General features: G+C 41.8%; 1 protein-coding gene across 2 annotated transcripts in view; it reads right to left on the bottom strand.

Annotated features, from left to right (window-relative positions):
* Positions 1–238: 238 nt before the first annotated feature.
* LOC308070896 (mucin-5B) overlaps positions 239–22,449 on the bottom strand; it is a 65,239-nt gene continuing 43,028 nt past the window's right edge. For both annotated transcript variants that reach the window (XM_080405577.1, XM_080405578.1), the window contains one exon: positions 239–21,994. In XM_080405577.1, the coding sequence (XP_080261703.1) occupies positions 21,820–21,994 (175 nt within the window). In that variant the 3' untranslated portion in view covers positions 239–21,819. The remainder of the gene's footprint in view (positions 21,995–22,449) is intronic.

Below are 22,449 nucleotides of genomic sequence, written 5' to 3'. Positions count from 1 at the left end.
TGTGCAGGAAGGCAGGAGGGGGGACAGGAGGGGTGTATCTTCATGAGGATTAGGGGAGGTAGGGTAGGGAAAGGACTGGAAGTGGTAGAGCAGCAGACCTCCACCTCCCTGGCCAGTTGTAAGAACTGATTAGGTCTAAATTGAGCAACCCAGATCATCCCTTTGGGGTTACCTCTGGCTCTGACTTGGTCAGTCAGAGCAGAATGTTTAGCACAGACTTGAACAAGTTTTTTTTAAAAAAAACAGATAACAGTGTCCCAACAAAGGAAATCTTCCTGTCCGATTACAGCTCTGCAAACATACAACCATTGTTTCGTTACTGTGGAAATGTTATCTAACTACTCCCTTTTATTTACCTATGACTTCATTTCTCCCCAGAGGGAAGCGATTATCATCATCAATGTGCATCTAGTTTTGCATAACAATTTGGTAAGCATGTGAAACTACAGGAATATTTTCTTAAATTCTACGTAATCAGAATGTTTTTAATCTAAGAAAAAAACAAAGTCAAAGAAAGAGGTTTTCTTCTGAAACTGTGGCTGAAAAAACAAAATCCTAACATGTAAAGGTGGTGGGTTAAAGATTTTGTTTTGTAAGTCCAACAATTTAATAGTACCCTATACTACTGTTTCCCAGAGTTGATAGGAGAACCTAATCCATAAAGAATGGTTTCATTTTCCTGGGTAATGTTGACTGTCCCTGCTATTTTACTTCAAGATTTTGTGGAAGGTTGGTAAACAAGTAGAGGCCAAAAGTAGGATAAAAATCCAGCAGCTGAATTTAGTGGGTGGGTCCTATGTTTTAAAAAAGACTTAGCCTTCATTGAGTGACACTTTACAGTGTCACATGAAATACAGTATGAAAATCCTCAGTGTCCTGGTAACACCAACAAAGTAACCTAGTAAGTGAAAGCTTGCTGCGATGGATGGGATGAAGAGAGCAAGCTGGGAGGGAAATTCACAAGACAAAATTCTTCCTGGAATACAAGGAGGATGAAAAGATGCTAGTAAAGGTGGAGACCCCTGACATTTCTCAAAAACAAAAGACAAATATTCTTTATAATTAATTGTAGTCACATTACAGGAAGTTCCTACGTGTTTACAACCCCTACAACTGTTCACCAGCAGTGGGTATTAAGCATGGATGTGGAGGCATTTCATATTGGCTAACAGGTGGCCCTCTTTTCTGCTGAGTTATTCCTGCTCCTCTTTTGAAGAAGGTCTTCTGATTTCCTGCAGCCCCTGCACAGAGATTCCCTCCTGGCACTCTGCATTACATGTAGCTACAACTCTATTTTGGAGAACCTTCCCTTTCTGTCAGTCAACTGATACACAGAATCCCCAGAGGCAGTGAAATGAAGGTGACAGATGGGATCCAAACCCAGCTGGAGTCAGTGTGGGTCCTGCCCTTGAGATCTGGCGTTTTGTATTAAATGGACTGCTTTGCTCAGGATGCTGAGATCGTCCCCGGATGCTGAAATATGGTCCTTCCTGGAAGCTTGTGTGTCTGGTGGCTTGAGCTGACTTGCATGAAATGCCACTTATCACAAGAGCACACGTGACAAGGGTGATGCTAGAACGGGGTAGCTTTGAAGGACTAAGAGATGGAATCTGTGACCGCCTTCGGGAAATCAAAGTAATATTTAACTTGACATTTGCTGACAGCACAACTGAACTCTGCTTCCACAAAGTTAGGAAAATTTCCTTGGTCATGAACTTACTATCATTTTAATGTAGTATTTCCAGTCTTCACCACGAGTCTGTAGTCTCCAAGCAGACCCACCTCGGGATTTGTTGTGTCTACTGCTGTATGACTGAAAGTAAATGCAGCTTAGACTGTGAGCTTTGTGGACAAGAGGGTTCAAAAAGCATTCAGGTCCTCCAAGGAGCACACAGAAGGAGTTGCAAAGTATCTGGACAATAAGTTGCAGGATAAAGAATGGAAGGTCAAATCTGCAGGCTGTTCCTGAGGGGATCTCTCCGTATCAGACCACAATCATTTGACGGGTTACAGGGAGGGAGGCTGGGAAACACTTTGTGCTTTGTAAATCAAGGCTGGAGCCCTGCTGAACATCTTTAAATGATTACTCACAGCAAATTCTAGTTTTAATAGATGCCAAAAGCTTACCTGCCAATAAAATGCGAGGGCCCTAAATACAATCAGTCTGATGTGGGTACTTAACCCAGGTTCTTAAATTAGAACCTGAGTCAGTAGAGAATAACACAAGGAGATTGGTATCTCTAATGGTCTGAACTGCCTTGGTGGGGTATTAGGTAGTATATGTTGAAATTAGGTAGTATAAGTCCAAGGTGATATTTCGGGTATTGAGGGTCTGACTTCATCTATACAGATTAAAACTCGAAGAGGACCGTAGGAACCGAAATCAGGTTAGACGAACCCCTGCCACTCAGAAAATTTGTATTTCTGGTAAGTCCACCGAACTAGGGAAGTCTCTTTGAGGGCTGTAGCTGTGAACCTAAGGCCTGACAGCCGAGCTGCGAGGCGTTTCCTTCAGGCCTGGGCATTGTTGCAATACATGCAATAGATGTTGTCTCTGGTTTCACAGGGCTACGATGCAGCATGCGTTTCCATCATGCTGCTATACAGTATGCTTCTCCACCGAGCAAACCTGTGCTCCAGCTCTTCTTCTCAGGCATTTGGCTCATGTAAACATAGGAACAGATAGAGATCTACACATTACTGTACATCAGGCTCCAAAAACATTGTGACCAATATTGGTATTACGCCAACCTATGATTATGCAGGGTAGGTCAAGCAGCAGGTTGTATTTTCTCATTAAATGGTCTTAGCCCGGTGTTCCTACGGCACTGAACTGCTGAGTACCTTCATGAACAATGCAAGTACTTAGAAATCATCTTAGTTACCTCAGGAAGAATCAGTCATCTAGGAAAAGACAAGGAATGGTGTGGGAGAGAAAAGAGACTGAAAATGAGATCTACTGGTCAACAAGGAAGTGCAGATACTGTCATGTATCGTTTGGTACTGGGCAATCTGCATAACACTTTTTTGGAGGTTTTTTCTTCTAGCTGTGCTCATTTCTTTTTCTAGAGATAAATGCCTTTTTGCAGATAGCTCTGCAGAGCAGCTAAAGTTGTATTGACCAGCTGGATGTCATCTTTCTTAGAAAAGGGATTTAAGAGAATGTTAATACACTGAACAGCCATTTTTAGTGATTCACTTAGTATTGGGTTTTCTGTGTGTAACTCGAGGTGCTTTGGTCACCCTTCCACTCACCCCCTTCAGCTTTGGCCAGTCACCTCCTACTGTCCTCCATGGTTAGCAGAGGAGGAAGACTCAGGCTCACCTATATCCATCTAGCATACTTCTCCTGCCCCACTGCTACAGCTCCAGTCACAGAAGTGAAACACTACAGCTCCGATCACAAGTGTTAAATCTTCACCGAGGGATGTATCAGGAGGAAGACTAAACAACCTTGAAAGTTTCAGATTACTTGGAATTGTCTGGAGTAAATTGCCAAGACTTTTTTTTTCTAAAGGTGTGACCCGACTTTACCAATCCCAACTGCCTATAACAGGAGAAGTTTTGACTTTCCTCTCTGTGTACAAACCATTAATCCAGAAAACAATGCCTCAGTTCTTAACATCTCTCCCTCCTCTCAAGTTGCTTGTTGCCATTTACTCTTCATTAACTCCTCCAGCTCTACAAATTCAGTAATCTTGGAGCTATAACATTTCTGCTGTGAGGCCCCATGCTGTTCCTACAATTGCATCACAAGCACATGATATAGGAAGGAATGAGTAGAGGAATGAAGATAAGCAGTGGGAGAGGCATTTCAAAAGGAGCTTAGGCTCTGCACTGCAAAGCCACATCCTTCTGTTTTCTTTTTTAGAGGAGCTGTGAAAGAGGGAAAGGTCCCATATGGAAAATCAGAATGCAGGATTTGGAGACCTTAAAGTTTGGATGGTTTTTGTTCCAGGATCTGGTTTGAAAAACACCTGAAGTCGCTCTGGTTTGCTTGAGGAAGGGAACGGGTTCTGGCCTTAGGCATAAGTGTGTGCACACTAGGCCTCTGTTTATTTAGTAACTGAAGACAGCATGTAGTGAAAGCTATTCTAATTACTCTCACTTAGAACTTCACGAGATTTAAATCTTCTCCGACACTTTCCTAGAGAGAAATCCCAGCTAATACAAAGGATGATTATCTATCTCGTTCCAGCCTCCTTCTACTTCTGCAAAGATGGAAGTGACTAGAACAGCAACAGGAATGGCCACTGGGGAACAGTAATTTTATGGGGGGTGGTGGTGGTGGTGGTGGGGGTGGTGTCTCACATCATACGGGGGGAACAACCACGCACGAAAGGAGCTGGGCAGTGCACTGCACCTTGAGGAGCCTTTCACTTACAGCACAGTTTGCAACATCCTTGAACTGACCTCTTTACATTAAAGATGGGCAGTTCGCAGCCAGGGCAGTCTCTTTATTTAAGAAATAAATTTTAGCATGTTTCACTTTAGGCCTAAGTTCCTGACTTCACATAAAGTGTCACCCAACTGAGGACAAAAAAAAGTGACATTTTAAGCTTTTCCTCCCCTTCATTTATATGTATTTCAGTAACTGCTCTTTTTGCTCTGCTGTTCCTTTGCAAAGAACGCTACACACCAGTAGCAAGTCTGGCTATCAGTTGTGTTGATGCTGTTCTTGGCAAGGAATGCAGGGAGACTGGAAGATTATTTTATTGATGGAATTTCCTCAATGCCTTTGGCATTAGACACAATGGAGTGAACATGACTTTGACGTAACAAATTCATTGGGATATTTGTTTAAGACCAACCCTCCATGACTCCTGAATGTACCTGATGATGGGTTAGAAGCTCAGTAATGAACTTTTTAAAGGAAAAATCTCCTTTTTTCAGAAATATACACAGCTTTAGGATCTATAAAGGCAATAGGATGACAAATTCAGGCTCTGTTATTATTAGGACAGGCATGTCCATCAAACACTCAATACTTCTGATATGGTATCAGCAAAAATGTAATCAGCTTCCCAGTACTGTGTGCGTCTTGCAGTCACAGAACTGCATGCTGTGAGCTTTTCAGTAACAGAGAAATTCTTCTGTAAATGTAATAGGATTGATTTTATTTTTCTTCAAACTGTCTCTACCTCCTCCTCCTCCTCCCTCCTGCTTCTTGCACTACGCAGCAGAGGAGTTGCAGCTACAAGTCTGGTTTTGAAAGAGAGCAGCATAAAGAGCTATTAGTTCTGGTTCAAGATCAGACTAAACAGTGACTAAAATTACTAAAGGTAACCAGTTTACACTTACTTTCCTGAAAATGGCTAGAGTTTGGCACAGTGGAATTTTCCCAAAGCAGAGCAAAAATCATGAGACTTGTGTCACAGGTCTTGTAGTACTGAATGTCTGAGGGTAGCAAGAGAGGCAAGAGGAAGTGAATTTTGGCCATGTAGAAGACTGGTTCTGACTACAAACTTAATTAAGGTCAAATAAAATTTATACAGAGGGCAGTGAGTCAGTGATTAAGAGATAAGCTGCAGATAAAAGATCCTGTACGTGCTGCACTGGAGAGGCACAACCTTTAGCGCCCCAGGAAGCCGGACTTCTATGACCTCCCCAGTAGGACTGGCCAGACCAGTCCAGGGCCACACAAGGCCCACGGCATCCCACCACACATGTGCCTTCTTAAACTGAAGTAGCGACTCTAGTGGTCTAGTGGCAGGTGTCCCTGCGCACGGCAGGAGGGCTGGAACTGGATGACCTTTAAGACCGGATGACCTTTAAGATCACTTCCAAACCAAGCTGTTCTATGATTCCCCCGATTTCCCAGTGCCCAGGAGCCCCACAAGACATGAGCCAGTGTCCAGGCAGCAGGTCCATACCTGTGGCTTCAGCTGTTCCACAGCGATGTCCACCTGCAGGCGCCTAGGCTGGGGACATACGAAGTACAAAAAAGAAAAGCCAGCCAGGAGGAAGCCAGGAAGGCTCCACACAGGTGCGCGCTGTGCAGCTGGTAGCCAGGTGTAAGGCGCTGAGGGGCAGGGGTGGCCTACAGGACTGCCAGGCCAGGCCTCCCGATAGTGGCTTGAATTGCTTACATCTGGAGCTGCCAGGAATTAACCCACCACCTGGAAGATCTTTGGATAATGCTGAACAGCTTGCAGCTGCCACTTCCCTCCCTCCCTCTCCCACCCCACCGAACACTCCTACAGGTAGCAGCTGGGATGCAGGAATCGTTCTCAGAGAATGCTCTGAGCTCCTGAGGGAAAGGAGCTCAGGCAGCCCATGCAGGCTTTTGCAGTATCATTCAGGATGCATGCCCACCCCACCCCCCACCCCCACCCTGCCATGTAGCTTTCTGTGCTATTTAAAGAGGAAACGTGTTGACAAGTCTTAGCAAAGCCTGAGTGGGATTGCTGTAAATCCAGAGCACCCGTTGTGCTGGAGATCCTGCAGAGCAGATGGTGACACTGGGGGTGGTGATGAAAAAGCAGCACCGGAGCTCTTTCACTGCTCCTGGGAGAGAGGTTGTGCCAAGAACATGTAATTTAGGGACAAAGGAAAAAGCCAGCAGCAAAATCCCCATCTACCTGGGAAAGCTTAAAGCCAAACAGGCTCAGTACATGGGCCAAGTGCGTCATGCCAGGGACCATCTAGTTCTGTGATAGATGCACTCATTCAAAACACTGCGCTGCTTTTTTTTCACTTGCAGCAAGTTAAAAAAAAGAATTAACCATATGCAGCAGAGTGGAAAAAATGCCAACATTGGCTTTAACAGGCTGTAGGACATGGAATAGAGGGGTTTTCCCCTTGGCTCACGTGTGCTGGGAGCATTATGCAACCTTGTTTTATAAGAAGAACACTGATCTCCCTGGCATTGGAAAAAAAAGAATAGACATTGACTGCAAAAATGGGAGAGCCAGGAATGTATTATACAGAAATGGGTCTTGCCAAAGTAAGCAAAGTCCAAACATCCCATACTTCCCAAATTATCTTTCTTTCCTGCTTTGCACTGCAAATGAAATTCAGTTGGACTTTGACATTATTGTGGACTGGATTCGATCCCATTTATATTGTACGTACATAGGAACTGATGATAAAATGATATTGTTTGAACAAACAGCTCACTTCCTTTGCAATAATTCCTACAATCGTTAACATATTATTATAATCATGCGTTGCATTTATAATAGCACCTTTCTTCACCAAGAATCCTAATGCTCTTATGAAATAAAGCGATTGTACTGGGTGTATGCTACCTTACCTAAAAACATATCCGATACCACAGCTCTGCCTGTAAATCATGCTTTAAAACATAAGGAGATCAACTTTCCTACCAATCCATTGCATTTTCAGTGCCCTTTTTATTGTTAAATATATTTCTGCTCACTTCTCCACAGAGCTTACAAAATGCTTTCCACCAAAACAAATGTGTAAGAAATGTGCATTATTAGGTAATCTTCCGAGGAGAACTCTGTTTTCAGTGCTGCAGCCATTCAGGTTCAGTTTGATTTCCCTTGATTTTCAAAAAAAACAAGACAAAACCCTGGTGTAAAAAAGACTCCTTAATGAACAATATTACTATTTCAATGGTTCCATTCAGCCATTACTGTTGACACTCTGGGTGTGCAGGAGACATGAGGTAAGCCGTCATTGCCTGGTCTTGAGCGAAGCAGGAAGGTGCATGCTGTTTTTACTCAAGAAAAGTATGTGCGGTCAACCCTGGGAAAAACACACTTAAAAGTAGCTCTTGTTGCTTAATGTCATTAGACTATACATCCTGGCAATTTAGGCTAGGTATCTCAATTTAAAATAAACAATCAACCCCTAGCTCTTTACGCAGATGAACTAACAAAAGTCCTCTCAATTCTTGATTCAATAAACACAGACGGGCTTGCAAGGCTCCTATAATTTTGTTTAGGTCCATAGGGATGGTTGCAACAGAAACAGAAACACGTGGAGAAGTGTTTAAGGGAGCTAGGTATTTCTTTAAATCCAAAGTAAAAACTTTCCAGGACAAACTTAATATGATTGATTCCTCTTTCTCTTACTGCTCAAGGGGTAAACACAGATGCTTTGGAGGAATTGGTTGGGAACTGAAGAGTGAAATGCTTTCCACCATGTATGGCACATAGCCATTGTACATAGAGTGTGTCCCATCACTGTCTTCACTGCCTCAACATCTCTCAGCGATGGGGATAAGAGCACAGAATCTTTCTGAGAATGCTGAGAAATGATTTTTTTTCTCTCTCTCTTAGAATCTGTGAGTATATTATTATTATCATTAGCCAATGTAGATAGTAGATACAGTCGATATTGGCGCTGCCCACAGGCCCAGTGTCAAGATTTAATCAATCTCTATTCTTCTTGGTGTAGATTTTTATTTGTGATCTTTGAGTAATATGCTAATTGTACCTATTGGCCCTCTTAATCATATCTAAAGATCAGAAAACAGGTAAAAGAGAAAGAACGGTAACTGCTCATGATGAAAAAAATGTCAGAGGAAAGAAGTCAAAGTGCATTTCTAAAAAACAGTCTGGAAACTATTTTTCCAGTATAAACAAAACCAATCAAAACAAACCCCAAATATCTTGCTGGAATATCTAGCATGGAAAATGCCTGTTCCTTAGGTAAATGTTTGAATACTTAAAAGAACGAGGGAAAGATGGTGTCAGCTCAAACAGTTTGTGCATGGGTGATATAATGAACTTTCTTTACCAGACAGATGTAATAACAGTGCAAGATGTAGGAATGCCCTGCCCTGTGAGTCAACATGGCTGGTATTTGCCATTTTAGAACACGAAGAAGCAAACGCTTTGGCTACGGGATCTGAAACTACAGGGCTAACATGGGTAAGCAAAATGGAAGTGTGCTGGAATATATCCAGGATGCCAGGCTGTTAACACTTCTACTTCTATGGAAAGTGCTACAAATACTGTATCGCCCACATATAAGGAAGAATTGTAAATGCTGCTTGAGTCCAAATTATTCACAGAAGTCATATGGAGACTTAACAGCTGCAAATACATGTCTTTCATTTCAACCGTTATCAGCCCTTGAGGGTTATGAAAAGGTGGTGGGTTCATGCCTGATGCTCTGTAGGGCAAATAGCACAGCCCTTGCCTTCCAACCCTTCCTGCCCCTTGAGCATCTCATGCTAGGACTTACACTCACTCCCTGTGTGACCCTGTTACCCCAGTATTTGCAGATGAAGGTAATTCAGAAAAAAACCCAACTTTCTGAAGCTGGAAAGAGCTTCTTATTCTGAACAGGTTTTATGCACAGACCACTCTCAATTCCCAGATAAAAGCTATCACCCAGGAAGCCAATCAGTGACAAGCGGCACAGTTTAGTTAATACACACACCCTTAATCCAAATTCACTTCTGTAGGGAGATAAGCTTTTAGTAAGTTCACTGATCAACCAGCATAAACAGAGAAAGCAGAACGGGCGGTGTGGTTTCACTACTTAGTTTATTTTCCAGGATTTACATTTAATTTAAGTCAAAGGTAAAATGAGAGAAGTGCTCCCATACTAGTTTCCATCAGAAACATTTCTTTTTTAACAAGCCAGCATTTGCTGATAAACTTGCTTGAAAAAATAAACGGAGAACCAAAACATAAAATGGTTGCAAAACTATGAACAACCATTGAAAAGGATGGGCTGAATATAAAGGAAAGAATAAAAAAGTGAGGAACCTCACCGGGCAGCAGCTTTTCCAAAGCCCGTGGTGTCACTGGAGTGGTGTTAACGTATACTGGAGCCATTCGGGACATGGGGTGATGTGCAGTACAACTGACAACCTTAAGGCAAACCTTCCAGTGACTGGCCTAGCATTTGGCTCTGCGGACACTCACGCTTGGTGGGTCATCAAAAGAAACTGAATTCTTCTAAACCAATGAGGAATCTTTAGTAACATCCCTGGGAGATAACATGAATGCAGCTAGTTTTAGCCCATTTCTTAGGAAGTTTGTTGCACAGGAGCATTTCCAGATTGTGAACCTGAGGTGCAGTTTGAAAGGGAGGAGATGGTTCCATCCTCTTTGCAAGTAAGTTGCTTAAGTCTGCGTTATTTTTACATGAAAACAGCAGTCTTTGCCTAGCAAGGAATAGCAAGTAGCACTTTGTCCTGTTTTCAGAAATGCAATGACTTTAAATTGTAGCTGCTTCCTTGTAATTAACTAAGCACAAAAGCTGAACCCATGGAAATTGTACAGTAAACACTACTGTGTGCTGGTATATGGGAAAGAACAATGAGGGCATGGACTCCCATGCTAAAATCTAGGAGCAACACAATATACTGTATTTTGGGGTGATTCCATTGTCCTGGCATTTGATTTAGGGAGAAAGAGTTGCTTTTGCCAACACTGAAACAAATTTTCTCCTGCCATTATGTTTGGGTTTCTTTTCACCTCTCCTGTGTATAGTGTTTGCTGAAATCTGCCTGGCCAGTTAAGCAGGAGGTTAGCTGTGCTGCAGCAGACATGTGGAAAGCAATTAAATGATTTATTACTTCTATTGAACTTGAGTTTTGCAAAGCAAACGTTGTCCAGTGCAATAACACCACTAGTGACACACAACAGTTTGCTTCACTAATGTTTTCCTTTGCGACCTCCCAAAGCATGGCAGAATACCAGTGGAGTCCCGCAGGGTGTGCTATCCTGAGAAGAACATACGGCTGAGCTAGGAGGAAGGAGACACAGTCACCTTTTATGCAGTATGAACACCCAAGAGTCTGAGTTTGTGGCAGTGAATTTCAAACAACACGTGAATCATGAAACTGAGACAGTCTTACAAGCCTCCACATCTCCCAGTCAGGCACCGCAAAAAAAAAAAGCCAGGTCACTTGATTTAACTTCAGGCTTTGAGATCGATATGTTTATTGTGAAGAAAGGGTCACGGATAAGATAAGGTGACATTCTGTGACATTACCGCAATTATAACAGAAATTATAAAGCTGTGCTAAAAACCCAGTGTGGGAGCTGGGTCGGGAGCGCTGCTCAGAATGTAAGCTATGTTAAATGCTCGGTCTGGCTAAGGTCCGGGACACGCCATTGCAGCCATGATTTATGTCAAATCATGGACTGAAAGCAAAAGGGTGAAGTTTAACTTGGCTCTCTGGAAAGAAATACGCCAATGATCAGGAACATGTTGTTCAAACAGGCAATATGGACTTCAATGGGCACTAAAAGCATCAGCACGGCCCTCCTGACTTGTGCCACTAAAACTCATGTCCCTGGTCAACCTGTGAAATTTATTAAGAACTTCAAAGCAGAAGAAAATTCTCAGGCCACAAGATTCCCTTCTTGTATCTAGAAGGAATCATGATGGGTAATCTCTCATAAACATACTGATCTCTACCTTAAACCCAGTAGTTTCTTTGCCTTTACCATTCCCTAAGAAAAACTGTTACAGTGCCATTCAGATTGGATGGCTTACAAAAATATGGCTGATTTCAGATTAAGGAAGAAAAAGCAAATACCTCTGTGAAACTTGTTGATTATTCCACCCTTCTTGTATTGACTTTCTGGATGCAGATGGTATACGCAACAAAATATGCAAATCAGCTCTTTATCCTTCACCTGGAAAAGCTCTGTCAGCGTCGGACAGTTTTGGTTCTCAACAGACATTCATATTACAGACAGAAGGACTCTGGTAAATAGGAATTAGGAGAACTATAATACAGGATACATGAAATAACAGGATTGCTACACAATCAAACGGATGTAGAACTAATAAATCTAATCCTTACTGTAAACAAAAGAGTAACTCTATTCACATCATTTCTGTACCTGTTCTGTTAACTTCAGTGAATTTTACATTAGCCTAAGTAAAAGCAGTAACAGCTGCAATAGCAACATAGGGTTGTTTCAAATGGACTTGAAAGGATTACATAATCAGAAAATTAATATTTTCTCTATACACATATACGTTATGCTAAAACTGATCTAAAGTCATCCATAATAAGTTCCATAACTGTTGATATAAATATATTAAGAGAATGCCATTAGTAATATGATTGCACTTGCTGTAAGCAGAAGAAAGAGAAGGTTATCAAAACACCTATTAGGAAATCAGAAATTATATCTACAAAAATGAAAGACCATTTAAGAATATTTAAATATAGCCATAAGGATTAGAAATAAAATTCTCATCAAGCTAAATATTCTGAGATTTAACAAAACAGAAGGCCGTCAGCAATTTATGTCCAAAACTAGTTTTAAAAGAATTTTTCTCTCCATTTCCCTTAAATCCAAAACCAATTTCCAGTAAATCAAGAACATTTTTACCTAGGATTGACATATGGTAACACTCTGGCTTTTTCTTCCTTAAAATTTCACCTTTGTGGATGCAGTTAAGTATAATCCTCTGTCAAAACATGAGAAATCATCTTGGTACTGTTAGGTGTAGCAGAAACTTTTGGCTTTTGTTCTGTTAATAGCTTTGTTGTATTAATTGTGCTCTCTAGATATTGTAAAGGAAAGATCAAGGCCTGTCAGAGTGAATGAACTGGCACTTTATAACGTTTCATTGCCTACCATACCCCTGGTAGAATTTAAAAACCAGAGCACAAATAATATTATTAATTTTGCAGTATAGTAATCTTGTCTAAATCAATGAGTTTTTTTAAAATTCACTTCTGGATTTTCTTCACCTTGGCAATTTGTCACATTTTAAAATACTGCAAAAGCTTCAAACCAAGGTTATTTTCTAACACAGTACTACAAATCTTTGCCCAGAGAAAACCAGGATTTATGTAAAATAAGTAAGATGCTATGCTGAATGTCTGTAGTGAGCCCAGGAGTAACAATGTCACTGAAGGGGAAAGACAGCTTTGCCAGAGGTTTCTATTTGAGTGATGCAATTATGCACAAAATATTTTACCCAAAGAAAATACTACAACTTGCGATTCACTTGCTAATACTTTTGTGGGGAACAAAGCCTGAGGTATGACTCTGCAAAAGGACTGACACCAGCTGCAAGTTAAACAGCTAGAAAGCCAGTCGGTGTGCCTTGGCAAGTTAGATACAGAGGCCCAGAGAACATGCAAGAAGGATTTTTTGGTGCTGGCGGTAGGTATGGGCGTGGTTTTCCTCCGCCTAAGAGGAATGCAGAGTACTGCCATCCTTTTCACTGGTCTTTTTGTTTATTAAAAATAAAAGCCCCGAAGTAACCATTACTGATTTTCAGGTGAAAACAACTGCTGTTCGTTGCATATTCTGCTAAAGAGTGTCTCCGTAGAGAACAACACAGATTCATAGTGAGCTGGGTTGGAAGGGACCTTCAACGATTATCTAGCCCAATGCCCCTGCAGGGGCATCTTTCACTACATTGGGTTGCTCAAAGTGCCATCCAACCTGACTTTGGACACTGCCAATGATGGGGCATCCACAACTTCTCTGGGCAACCTGTTCCAGTATCCCACCACCATTATAAAAAAGTCTTCCTTATAACCAATTTAAACCTACCCTCTTTCAGTTTAAAACTGTTCTTTGTCATGTCACTGCAGGTGCTGGTAAAAGTCTTTCTATGTCTTTTTTATAAGCCCCCTTTACACATTGAGAAACTGCTGTAAGATCTCCCTGGAGCCTTCTCTTCTCCAGGCTGAACAACCCCAGCTCTCAGCCTCTCCTCACAGAAAAGGTGTCCCAGCCCCCTGGTCATTTCTGTGGCTCTCCTCTGGACCTAACAGGTCCATGTTCTTCTGGTACTGGGGACCCCAGAGCTGGGTGCAGTACTCCCACGTGAATAAAGTACAGAGCGGAGTACAGGGGGAGAATCCCCTCCCCCGACCTGCTGGCCTTGCTTCTTTTGATGCAGCCCAGGCTGTTTGTGACTTTCTGGGCTGCAAGTGCACATTCCCAGTTCATGTCCAATTTTACATCCAACAGTATCCTCAAGTGCTTCTCTGCAGGGCTGCTCTCAACCAACTTTTCACCCAGTCTGCACTGATACTGGGGGTTGCCCCATACTTGCTGCAGCCTGAAGCAGACCCTCTCGAGGAAGGGGAGATGGCTCCTTTCTGAGAGTAACTCAGAGCAGACCCAAAGCCAAAGAGAGATGAGGGAGAGAAGGAGCTTCCCAGGGACCCTGAAGAGACCTGGCAACCCCAGTGGTGTTGGCAGGAGCTGGACAGGGGGAAAGGACCCAAGGACCCTCGCTTCATGAACACAGCTGACAGGGAACCTATTTAATCAAACCTTTTAACATCAGATTGGCCAAACAGCCCTGCAGTTCCTCTGCTGAGAGCCACCCTGTTGCAGATTATTATTTTTGTACTCTAGTAAAATCCAGTTGTAGGGACTGGAAGTATCTGGTGGTTTTTTTGGCATGGGAGAGCCCTTTTTACTTTAAAAACACTCCACTTCAGTGAACTGGCTGGCTAGGGAACCTGTCACACCACGTTTCTGTCACATCGTAACACAGCTTTCAATGTCAGCTCGTATCGAATGACAGGTTGGGTTTTTCACAGAGAGCAAGGGCTTTTCTTGCTTTCAGATTCTGATGGTGTAAGTATGTATTTCACTCTAAAGGACAGTACGGTTGCATCTCATGCCTCCAGCTGCAGTGCAGACTGAACACATAATTAATTTGTATTTCCTTCAAAGAAAGTTGTGCAGACAAAGCAGGACCTACTAGTCCAGTCAGAATCCATTAGCAACAAAGATTACATATTTCAGTGTTTGCTCCGTTGTTTTGACCACAGGAACAAGGAGAAACAGTTCTTAATTACTAATAATCCCTTGCATGCATTATTAACAGACTATTTTGTTCAAATAGTTGGAGCCTACAGTGTTTTACAAGCTCCATGTACTAAGTATTCATCTTTGCTGATGATAAAGAAAACTTTGTGATTTGTTGTTTTGTTAGAAGAATCATTCTCAGGCAAGCCAGACCAGTTACGAGGGAAATAAAAACTAAAAATGTAGTTCAGTTCTAAAGCTGTAATAAAAACCTGTGACTAAAAATAATAATAATAATAATAATAAAAAAAGATGATTCCTGAATTACCTCAGATATATAAACTAGAAACTAGAAGAGAATCAGTCCCAAAGCTATTAAAACCCAGAGAATTCAAAATGATAGGTATCTATACCAGTGAAATGTAGCTATATTATGGAATCCTCCAGTATCTATGAGCAGGGGTGATATTACACAGTATTGTAGAACTGTTCATTAAACAAAAGAACAACTAATTTTTTTACAATTTTGATAGAACAGACGATTTCGTTACCAGAAGTGCCACACTTCTGGTACCCCAGGACAAATATCAGTCAGGTAGACAGAGCTGAGACACAGCAGTAACACTCGTGCCGAGGGTGCAGAGAAAGTCCCTTCACTGAGTCTTACTCTGCAGTGAAAAATCAACATCAAACCCAAGCAGCTTATTCCATTAGTTATTAATAAAAACATGTCAGGGAAGTCGAGCACACTCTCAAGCATTACTCTGAAAGCAAAATACGAGACTGCTGGGAAAACTTTGGGGTTTTATCTTGGGGTTTTTTTTTTTCAGATGTTTTTCAAGTCATTGAGCTTGAGGGAAAGGTGAATTAATAGGCATAGCTTCTGTTTCTGCCAGAAATCTTTGCATGACCAGTAATCAAATACCTAATTATCCAATTATGAATGTGTGGATGTAGGGTGAGAATGTCCTTGAAACCAGTTTCCTTTTACAAAGGCTGTAAGGGTCATGGTTATAATCTAGTCTGAGCAGCACAACGTAGGATACAGAAATGTCACCCAATCAAGTACTCGCTGCTGGAAAGGCACAGGCGTCTTCAGGAAGGTGTCCAGTCCAATTTATGTGGTGGTGGAAAACAACAAGCACCCACACCGGTACCACAGGGGCTATTTAGGTTCTCAGTAAACAGCCCTCGGACAGGCACTTCACGGTACAGAATAAGCATTGCAGGCTATAAAAATTCTTTGAAAGATTTCCCCAACTAGTTATTTAGGAAGGGTGTGATGAATTGTAGCAGTTCCTGAAAATTTTCCTAGGGTAACAGTAAAGAAAGATGGATTTATAGCATACATCGCATACCTAGGAAATCTTTTCCATGCCTAACCTGAAATGACTGCATCTGAAAAACCCAGAGAACATCATCAAGAGCAAACAGAAAGGGTAAATGGGCAGGCTAGAAGTAAGTTGGGGTGTTTGAGGATATAAAAGTATCTGCTCCGGTCCTTGAGACAAATAGCCCTGGGGGAGAAGCTAATTCCAGGCCATAAAGTAGCAGCTGGTATGGTTACATTGCACTTTGGTAGCCTTTTGTTTATAGAACAATGCTCACTGAGGGTCAGATTAAACTCTGGTTTTAAGCCAGGATTTTATGGCATGACAGTGAATGGATCAGTCAATATAGAAAAACGTCTGGATATATAAAGAAGTGAAGGCAAGATGCTGTAAAGGAGTGGCAATGGACTTCCCTCGTGACTATATTTGAATAGCAGTGTAGGGAGAGGTGGTAACATGGAAAAAAAAAAATTCAGAGCTGAAACACAAAAGGGTTTATGCAGTTCTTCATCGACATTCAGTAATTCAAGCTGAATCTAACTTACATAAAACCCACAAAGAAAAGGCAGCAAACTCCCTGCCTGCTGAGTTAGCCCAATATTAAGCTGCCTTTGATTTGCTCAAGTCGTGCTAAGGGACAGTGGTATAGGTAAAGATATGACTCGCTCTGTGCCAGGGTTGAGAACAAGATCAGTTACTAAGGACTACATTTAAAAAAACAAAAGAGAATATGGGGAAAATTCACAAGACCGCTACAAATATTAACGGCAAGTGAGATAAAGCCCTCAGCAAAGAATGTATCCAAAACAATAAAACTGTTCTCAGCACCATTCTTATTAGAAATCAGGGTGAAAGAGTCACTGTAAGTCCTGAGGATGGTTGAGATGTTCCATGCAGGACATAGGCTTGGCAGAATTTGCAGTAAGTATCTGGTGCTTCCTGTTACAAATATATAAAACTGGCATTTGGGATCAACTTCTTCAATTGTTTTAAAGGATTTAGATGAGATAGGGCTGTACTTACCTTAGACTGCCTAGGAAGTCAAAAGAGGGAGAGGTGGAGGGCATTTGCAGAAGGCAGTACATAGGGGCACCTTGCAGAAGGTAAGATGCATAGCAATTTTCAATAACTATGCAAAAAGATAACAGTGTCTTAAGTCCTCATGTATATATACTTTTTTTTTGAGGTAGATGGGATGAACCAGAGCCTACCCACCCAGTCTTCCTTCGTTTCTTCACTCATATCAGTGGGAGACCTCACTGGACTAGATCTTCTGGAGGATCAGTAGTTAAATAATTTTCTTTCCAACAAGGAAGGTATTTTAGAAACAGGCTTCCACAGAAAGCAAGCTCGAGTGAAACAAGGAGATCTATCAACAGAGGCATCAACTGGCAGTTACAGGAAGCCACTGGACAGATCCCCTTTGAATTAAGAAAACCATCAAATTAAACAGCATAAACAGCAAGTATCAATTAAATGTCCTCGAGACTAGTGGCGAAAACTGGGTCTTCACACCTAGAGAAAAGTGCATAAGAAATTACAACCTCCTGTAGCTTCCTGATCAAACCCTGGCATATTTTGGACACAAAGCCAATTGCCGGGGCACACTGCTGATGGGGTTGCTTTCCTGAGAGAGGGATTGTGGTTGTCAGAGAATTAAATGGATGTGAGAATGGCCTTGTACAACTTAAACTGAGACTCCATTGTTGCCCTACAGATACCGAATAAACAGATCCTTTGAAGTGTAGAAACCAGAAAGATTTTCACAACTGATACCTTTGTCTTGGTGTCTTTGGAAAACTGTCACAGTTCTTTCTCCTAAAAGATCTTTGGGATGCCTGACAAAAGTGAGGGAGCCACTTCAGGTTTGCAAATAGCATGTTATATACTTCTGCATATATAGTCTTTACAAACTTAAATGTCAAGATCACATGAAAGAAACAAAGACCTACCTGCATCCTTATCTTAGATCAGAAAGGAAATATAAACAAGGCCAAAAAAATGCATCTGAGCACACGAAACTGTGTAAATCAGGTACAGCTCTCAGACCACCCAGTGGTTGTTCTGCCCCTTACCTGAAAGACCATCCACTGAATTTGACAAATTATTTTTTTTTTCTGGTTCATTACTCTCAGATAACTTTCCTGAGTGATATTTAGGCAAATTTTTTCATGTTTACATTGCAACTTTCTAATTGTTAAGCTGGTATGCTTAAACAAAATAGGTGCAGCATTCTTCTAAACAATCAGTTCTGTATTAGAGGGCATTTACAGTTCAGTCTTTGTTTTCAGCTTGAGATTCTAGATAACAGAATAGATTGATATCGATACAGCACCCCATAGATAACACCAGAGGTCCAATTCCACAACCAGGGGATCCACTCAGTGGAAAAGTATGTAAAAGAACAGTGCCTCTCCCCAAACGAAATCCAGAGTACACCTTTAATTTTTTTTCCCTCCTTACCAATAATTGGTAGCAAAAGCCAAACCAAAAATTTAGCCAAACTAAATAAGTATTGGGCACTGACCTTTCCAAGCCACAAACCAATAGGCAAGTCAGAGTTTATCTCATAGGGGCAACCCAGACTCAGAGCACACCAGCGACATGATAAAGTGTCTTAGGACTTGTTCAGCTGACACAATGCAGTATCTCCAGCAAATATTTATTCTAGCAATATGGGACAGTACTTCCTGGTGTGTTGCCTCAGCACTGTTCAGCGAGTGGGAGTACCATCCTCACATGATAAGGAAAGAATGGCTGCAGGCTGAAACCAGCTGAGCCCTGGCCCAACTGGCTCAGCTGAACACTGGTTCTCCTGGGGTTACCCCATTGAAGTGGATGCTGGTGTAAAGAATTCACGCAAGAGGAAGAAACAGTACTTGGAGCAATGCCACTGATTTTTCTTGAGTTACACCAGGGAAATGTTTGACTTGCAGAGACTAGTCACTAACTGGAAGAGATGGCCTGCGGCTACAGATGAGGGCTGTGCACACGTGAGAAGCAGCCACACTGCAGCAGCAGCAGGATTGTGGTCAAGTCAAGCGTTTACAAAGAAGCTTTTCCTGGAAGAGTCGCCTGTGTTTAACTTTGCCGGTTTGGTGGGGAGCTTGTTAACAACGGCCTAAAGAAGGCCATGTAGACTTTAGCTGCAGTCCAGTTGCTCTGTGCAAGTGGCAATGCTGCTGTGTGCAGAGGGTCGTTGTATCTCTCTGCTTCCAGTGTAACGCTTTCCCGAAACTGAGCAGTTTTCAGGCTAATTTTTGTTTCTGTGCATCTATGAATGGGTGGTTGAGGGGGAGATGTTTGACGCATTGACTGTCTCAGACCTGAGGAATCTGAGAGTTTTCATTAAAGAGGCTTTACCTTGCTGGCTGCATATCAGCTAAATAGGACTGCCCCTGTGAACAGGGAATACCTGGCCATTGGAGCTGTAAATAGTATTGCACAGGCCAGTTATATGCTGGACTGAGTGAGTAAATGAAGTGCCAGGTGTAACTGGGAATGGAGAAGGTGCATTTGATCCCCTGTTCAAAAGAACTCTGGAGATGCCTTTGGTTCCAGCATTTCACTTGCCTGAAAAGCAAAATGCATGCCAAAAATGAAGAGGAAAGTATACCTTTAAATCAGTGCCATTCTCAGTGTCTGTAGAAAGTCTCATCATCACCAAAACACACAGAAAAACAGAAATCTAAGTACACGGTAAGATTAGATTGTGTTTTATGCCCTTCTCCCACCTGAAGATAATGCAGAGATGGGAAACGTTTCTGATCATGTTCTTGCAAAGCCATCCTGCTGAGAATGATTGATTTACAGAGTTTACATGAGTGTCTATCTGACTACTTACAGAGTGTGTTTACTCTTCTGATGACAAAAGCACTCAAGAATTATTTTTTCCCCCTCGGGGAAAGGCAAGGAGGAAAGAAAGGAATGTCCTTTTTTGCTGCTGTTCTTTGCACTCTAAAAGCATGCATGCATTTGATTTGTATCAGTAAGAACAGTTTTCTGGGCAAATGTGAAATTTATACACGAGACTCACTCTCAAGCAATTGCAACACATGCCTTGCAAGGGAGTTGCATTGCACTGATATTTAACTGGATTGTTTGAAGGTTCCTATCATTTATAATCAAGCAAACTGGTCCACTGACTAGTGCAGAGGCTGGGAATGAGAGAGTTAGGGCCAATTTGATGATCCTTATGGGTCCCTTCTAGCTTGAGATATTCTATAACTCTATGATTCTATAATTCATTACTTCAGCACAAACACCTTGTTGGATTTTGTTGTCCATGTTTACCAAAGATACCTACAATGTGCCTATTCGCATATTGGGTAAAGCCAACATTTCTTGTATTTTTTTTAAGGAAACAAAACAAGATGAAATTCAACTCCTTTGACTTCAGCTGTCTGAGCTAGCTACCCTGGCTCTCAAAATACTCAGTGCTGAGAAACTGCTAACTTCCCAAGGGCTCTTACACCAGGTCATAGGCTGCAACAAATCATTCCAGAAAGGGGCTGGAGAGTGGGTTAGTTAAAACAATCTGAGCCAAATCCTGCAGAGGCGTAACGTGGGCTGTACTATTGCATCACAGTGGTGACCCAATAAGTGTGGGACTCAGGTGAAAGTGGAGAAAAACACGTACCATTCAACTCCTATGCCTATTCAAAGTCAAGGATTCCCTCAATTTTAAGATCAGTAACATCATAATGAAACAGTACACATGAAAGTAACCTGAAATCAGCTGAAATGATTTATTATAAAAAAGAATTAAAGATTACTTAGGGCTCAACAGCTGCAGCATTTTAAAACAGAAAGCTAAAGGTTAATGCACTTCATATCTACTTGGTCTGTTCAAAAGCATTCCCTTCAAAACAGTTCCCAAAAGCCCTCACACAGCAGGCTGTAGGACATTGCACTCTGAGAAAGTCACAGTCCTCAGTTCTCTTTCAAGTCACAAAGACCAAACTGCTCAAGTAGTAGAAGCATCTGCCCTCCTTGCATACTCTGAAAGTATTGTTGGACCAATTTGATCCCTGTCCACATAAGATACTGTCACCAGTACTACTGGGTATGCAAGGTGGGAGTCAGTTGTCTGTAACAAAATCATAGTCAAGTAACCAGCAGTAAGACTGAACATCAGCCTCTTACCTGTTTGATGCTGGCAAACAATAAAAACCACCAGTGAGATAAGGACTCACAGTAAGAGTAGAAATATAGTAATTTTATAGTGTATATGTAAAACATGTTTTTATGCTCCTGATGTAGTGCTCACTGTGCAAAAGGAAAAAAGCACCTTGCTTCCCTCCGGTGCCCCAGAGTAACAGCCAAAGTAGGTTCAGGACCACTGGGGATAACAACGCAAATGCGCCCCTGGGCTGAGTCCTGCCTCTCCGACTGAACCGCAGCTGTGGAAGTGATTGCTGTTTCCCTTCTAAGGGAAATGAAGTTATGCGTGTGGTTATGGTTTACAACGTGCACTTTCTTCAGGCAGGGCTTTCGAAAGGCATCAGCTGTCTCTAGAGTGTCTTGTAATAACCTTGGTTTATACACCACCTTGGGATTAAAGACATTAGCCATCTTACCCCCATTAGCAGCATCACTGAAACAGGAGAGCAAGTCCTCTTTGAAATGCAGTTTATTCTACAAACATTTAGAGTAAAATCTTTAGCTAATTTCCATAACTGCATATAATACCAGAAGGAAAAAGCACAAGGGAGAAGTACGGTCATTTGAAGGTTACTCACAGCTGTTTTCTAAACTACTCACTTGCTAAGGAAGCATTAAATGGGACCTGAAATGTTTCCTTTAGTTTATGCTCATGTTATCCTCTTTGGGCATTTTGTTTCCACACATCCACATTCATCTATATGCACATACGTGAATTGGACTGTCTTACGCTCAGAGCAAACCAGTTCCACCTTCACTGCATGACTCTTTTTTTCATGGCAGCAAATGCATTTGTGTTCGATTTCTCTGGCCTCAAAGGAATACCTATAGAAATGAGATTTGCACATCAGTCTGCTGCCTGTTGTCTTCCCAAATTGATCCATTTTTGCTGCTCCAAATGGAGGTACTTCTAAGAAGCAGAGAGGCAAAATTTCCTATCTATTTTTTATGCTTATTCCTAACAGTCTTTCCCTGGGACGCTACTAGCCATGCAGGGCCAGATCTTCTGACACAAATGGGGAAAATCCCAGTAACTTCAGTGGATTTTGGATTAGGCCCATTCTGGCAAGACAGAAAGGAACAATTCATGCAGAGATCAAAGAGCAGGAAAAAACACCACTAAACACCAGAGCTGTTAAAAAACCACATAAGGATATGTTTAAGAACAGGTAGTTAATAAATGTAGCTGATGTCTTTTCAAAGAGACCTATTTTCCTGACTAAGATAAGGCACTAAAGACATTCCTGATGACTGGTGTTTTGCACACCTGGTTTCCCGAT

This window comes from Falco punctatus (genome assembly GCF_963210335.1).
Source record: "Falco punctatus genome assembly, chromosome: 10".
Lineage (NCBI taxonomy): Eukaryota > Metazoa > Chordata > Aves > Falconiformes > Falconidae > Falco > Falco punctatus.
This window is presented reverse-complemented; position numbering and strand designations above follow the sequence as displayed.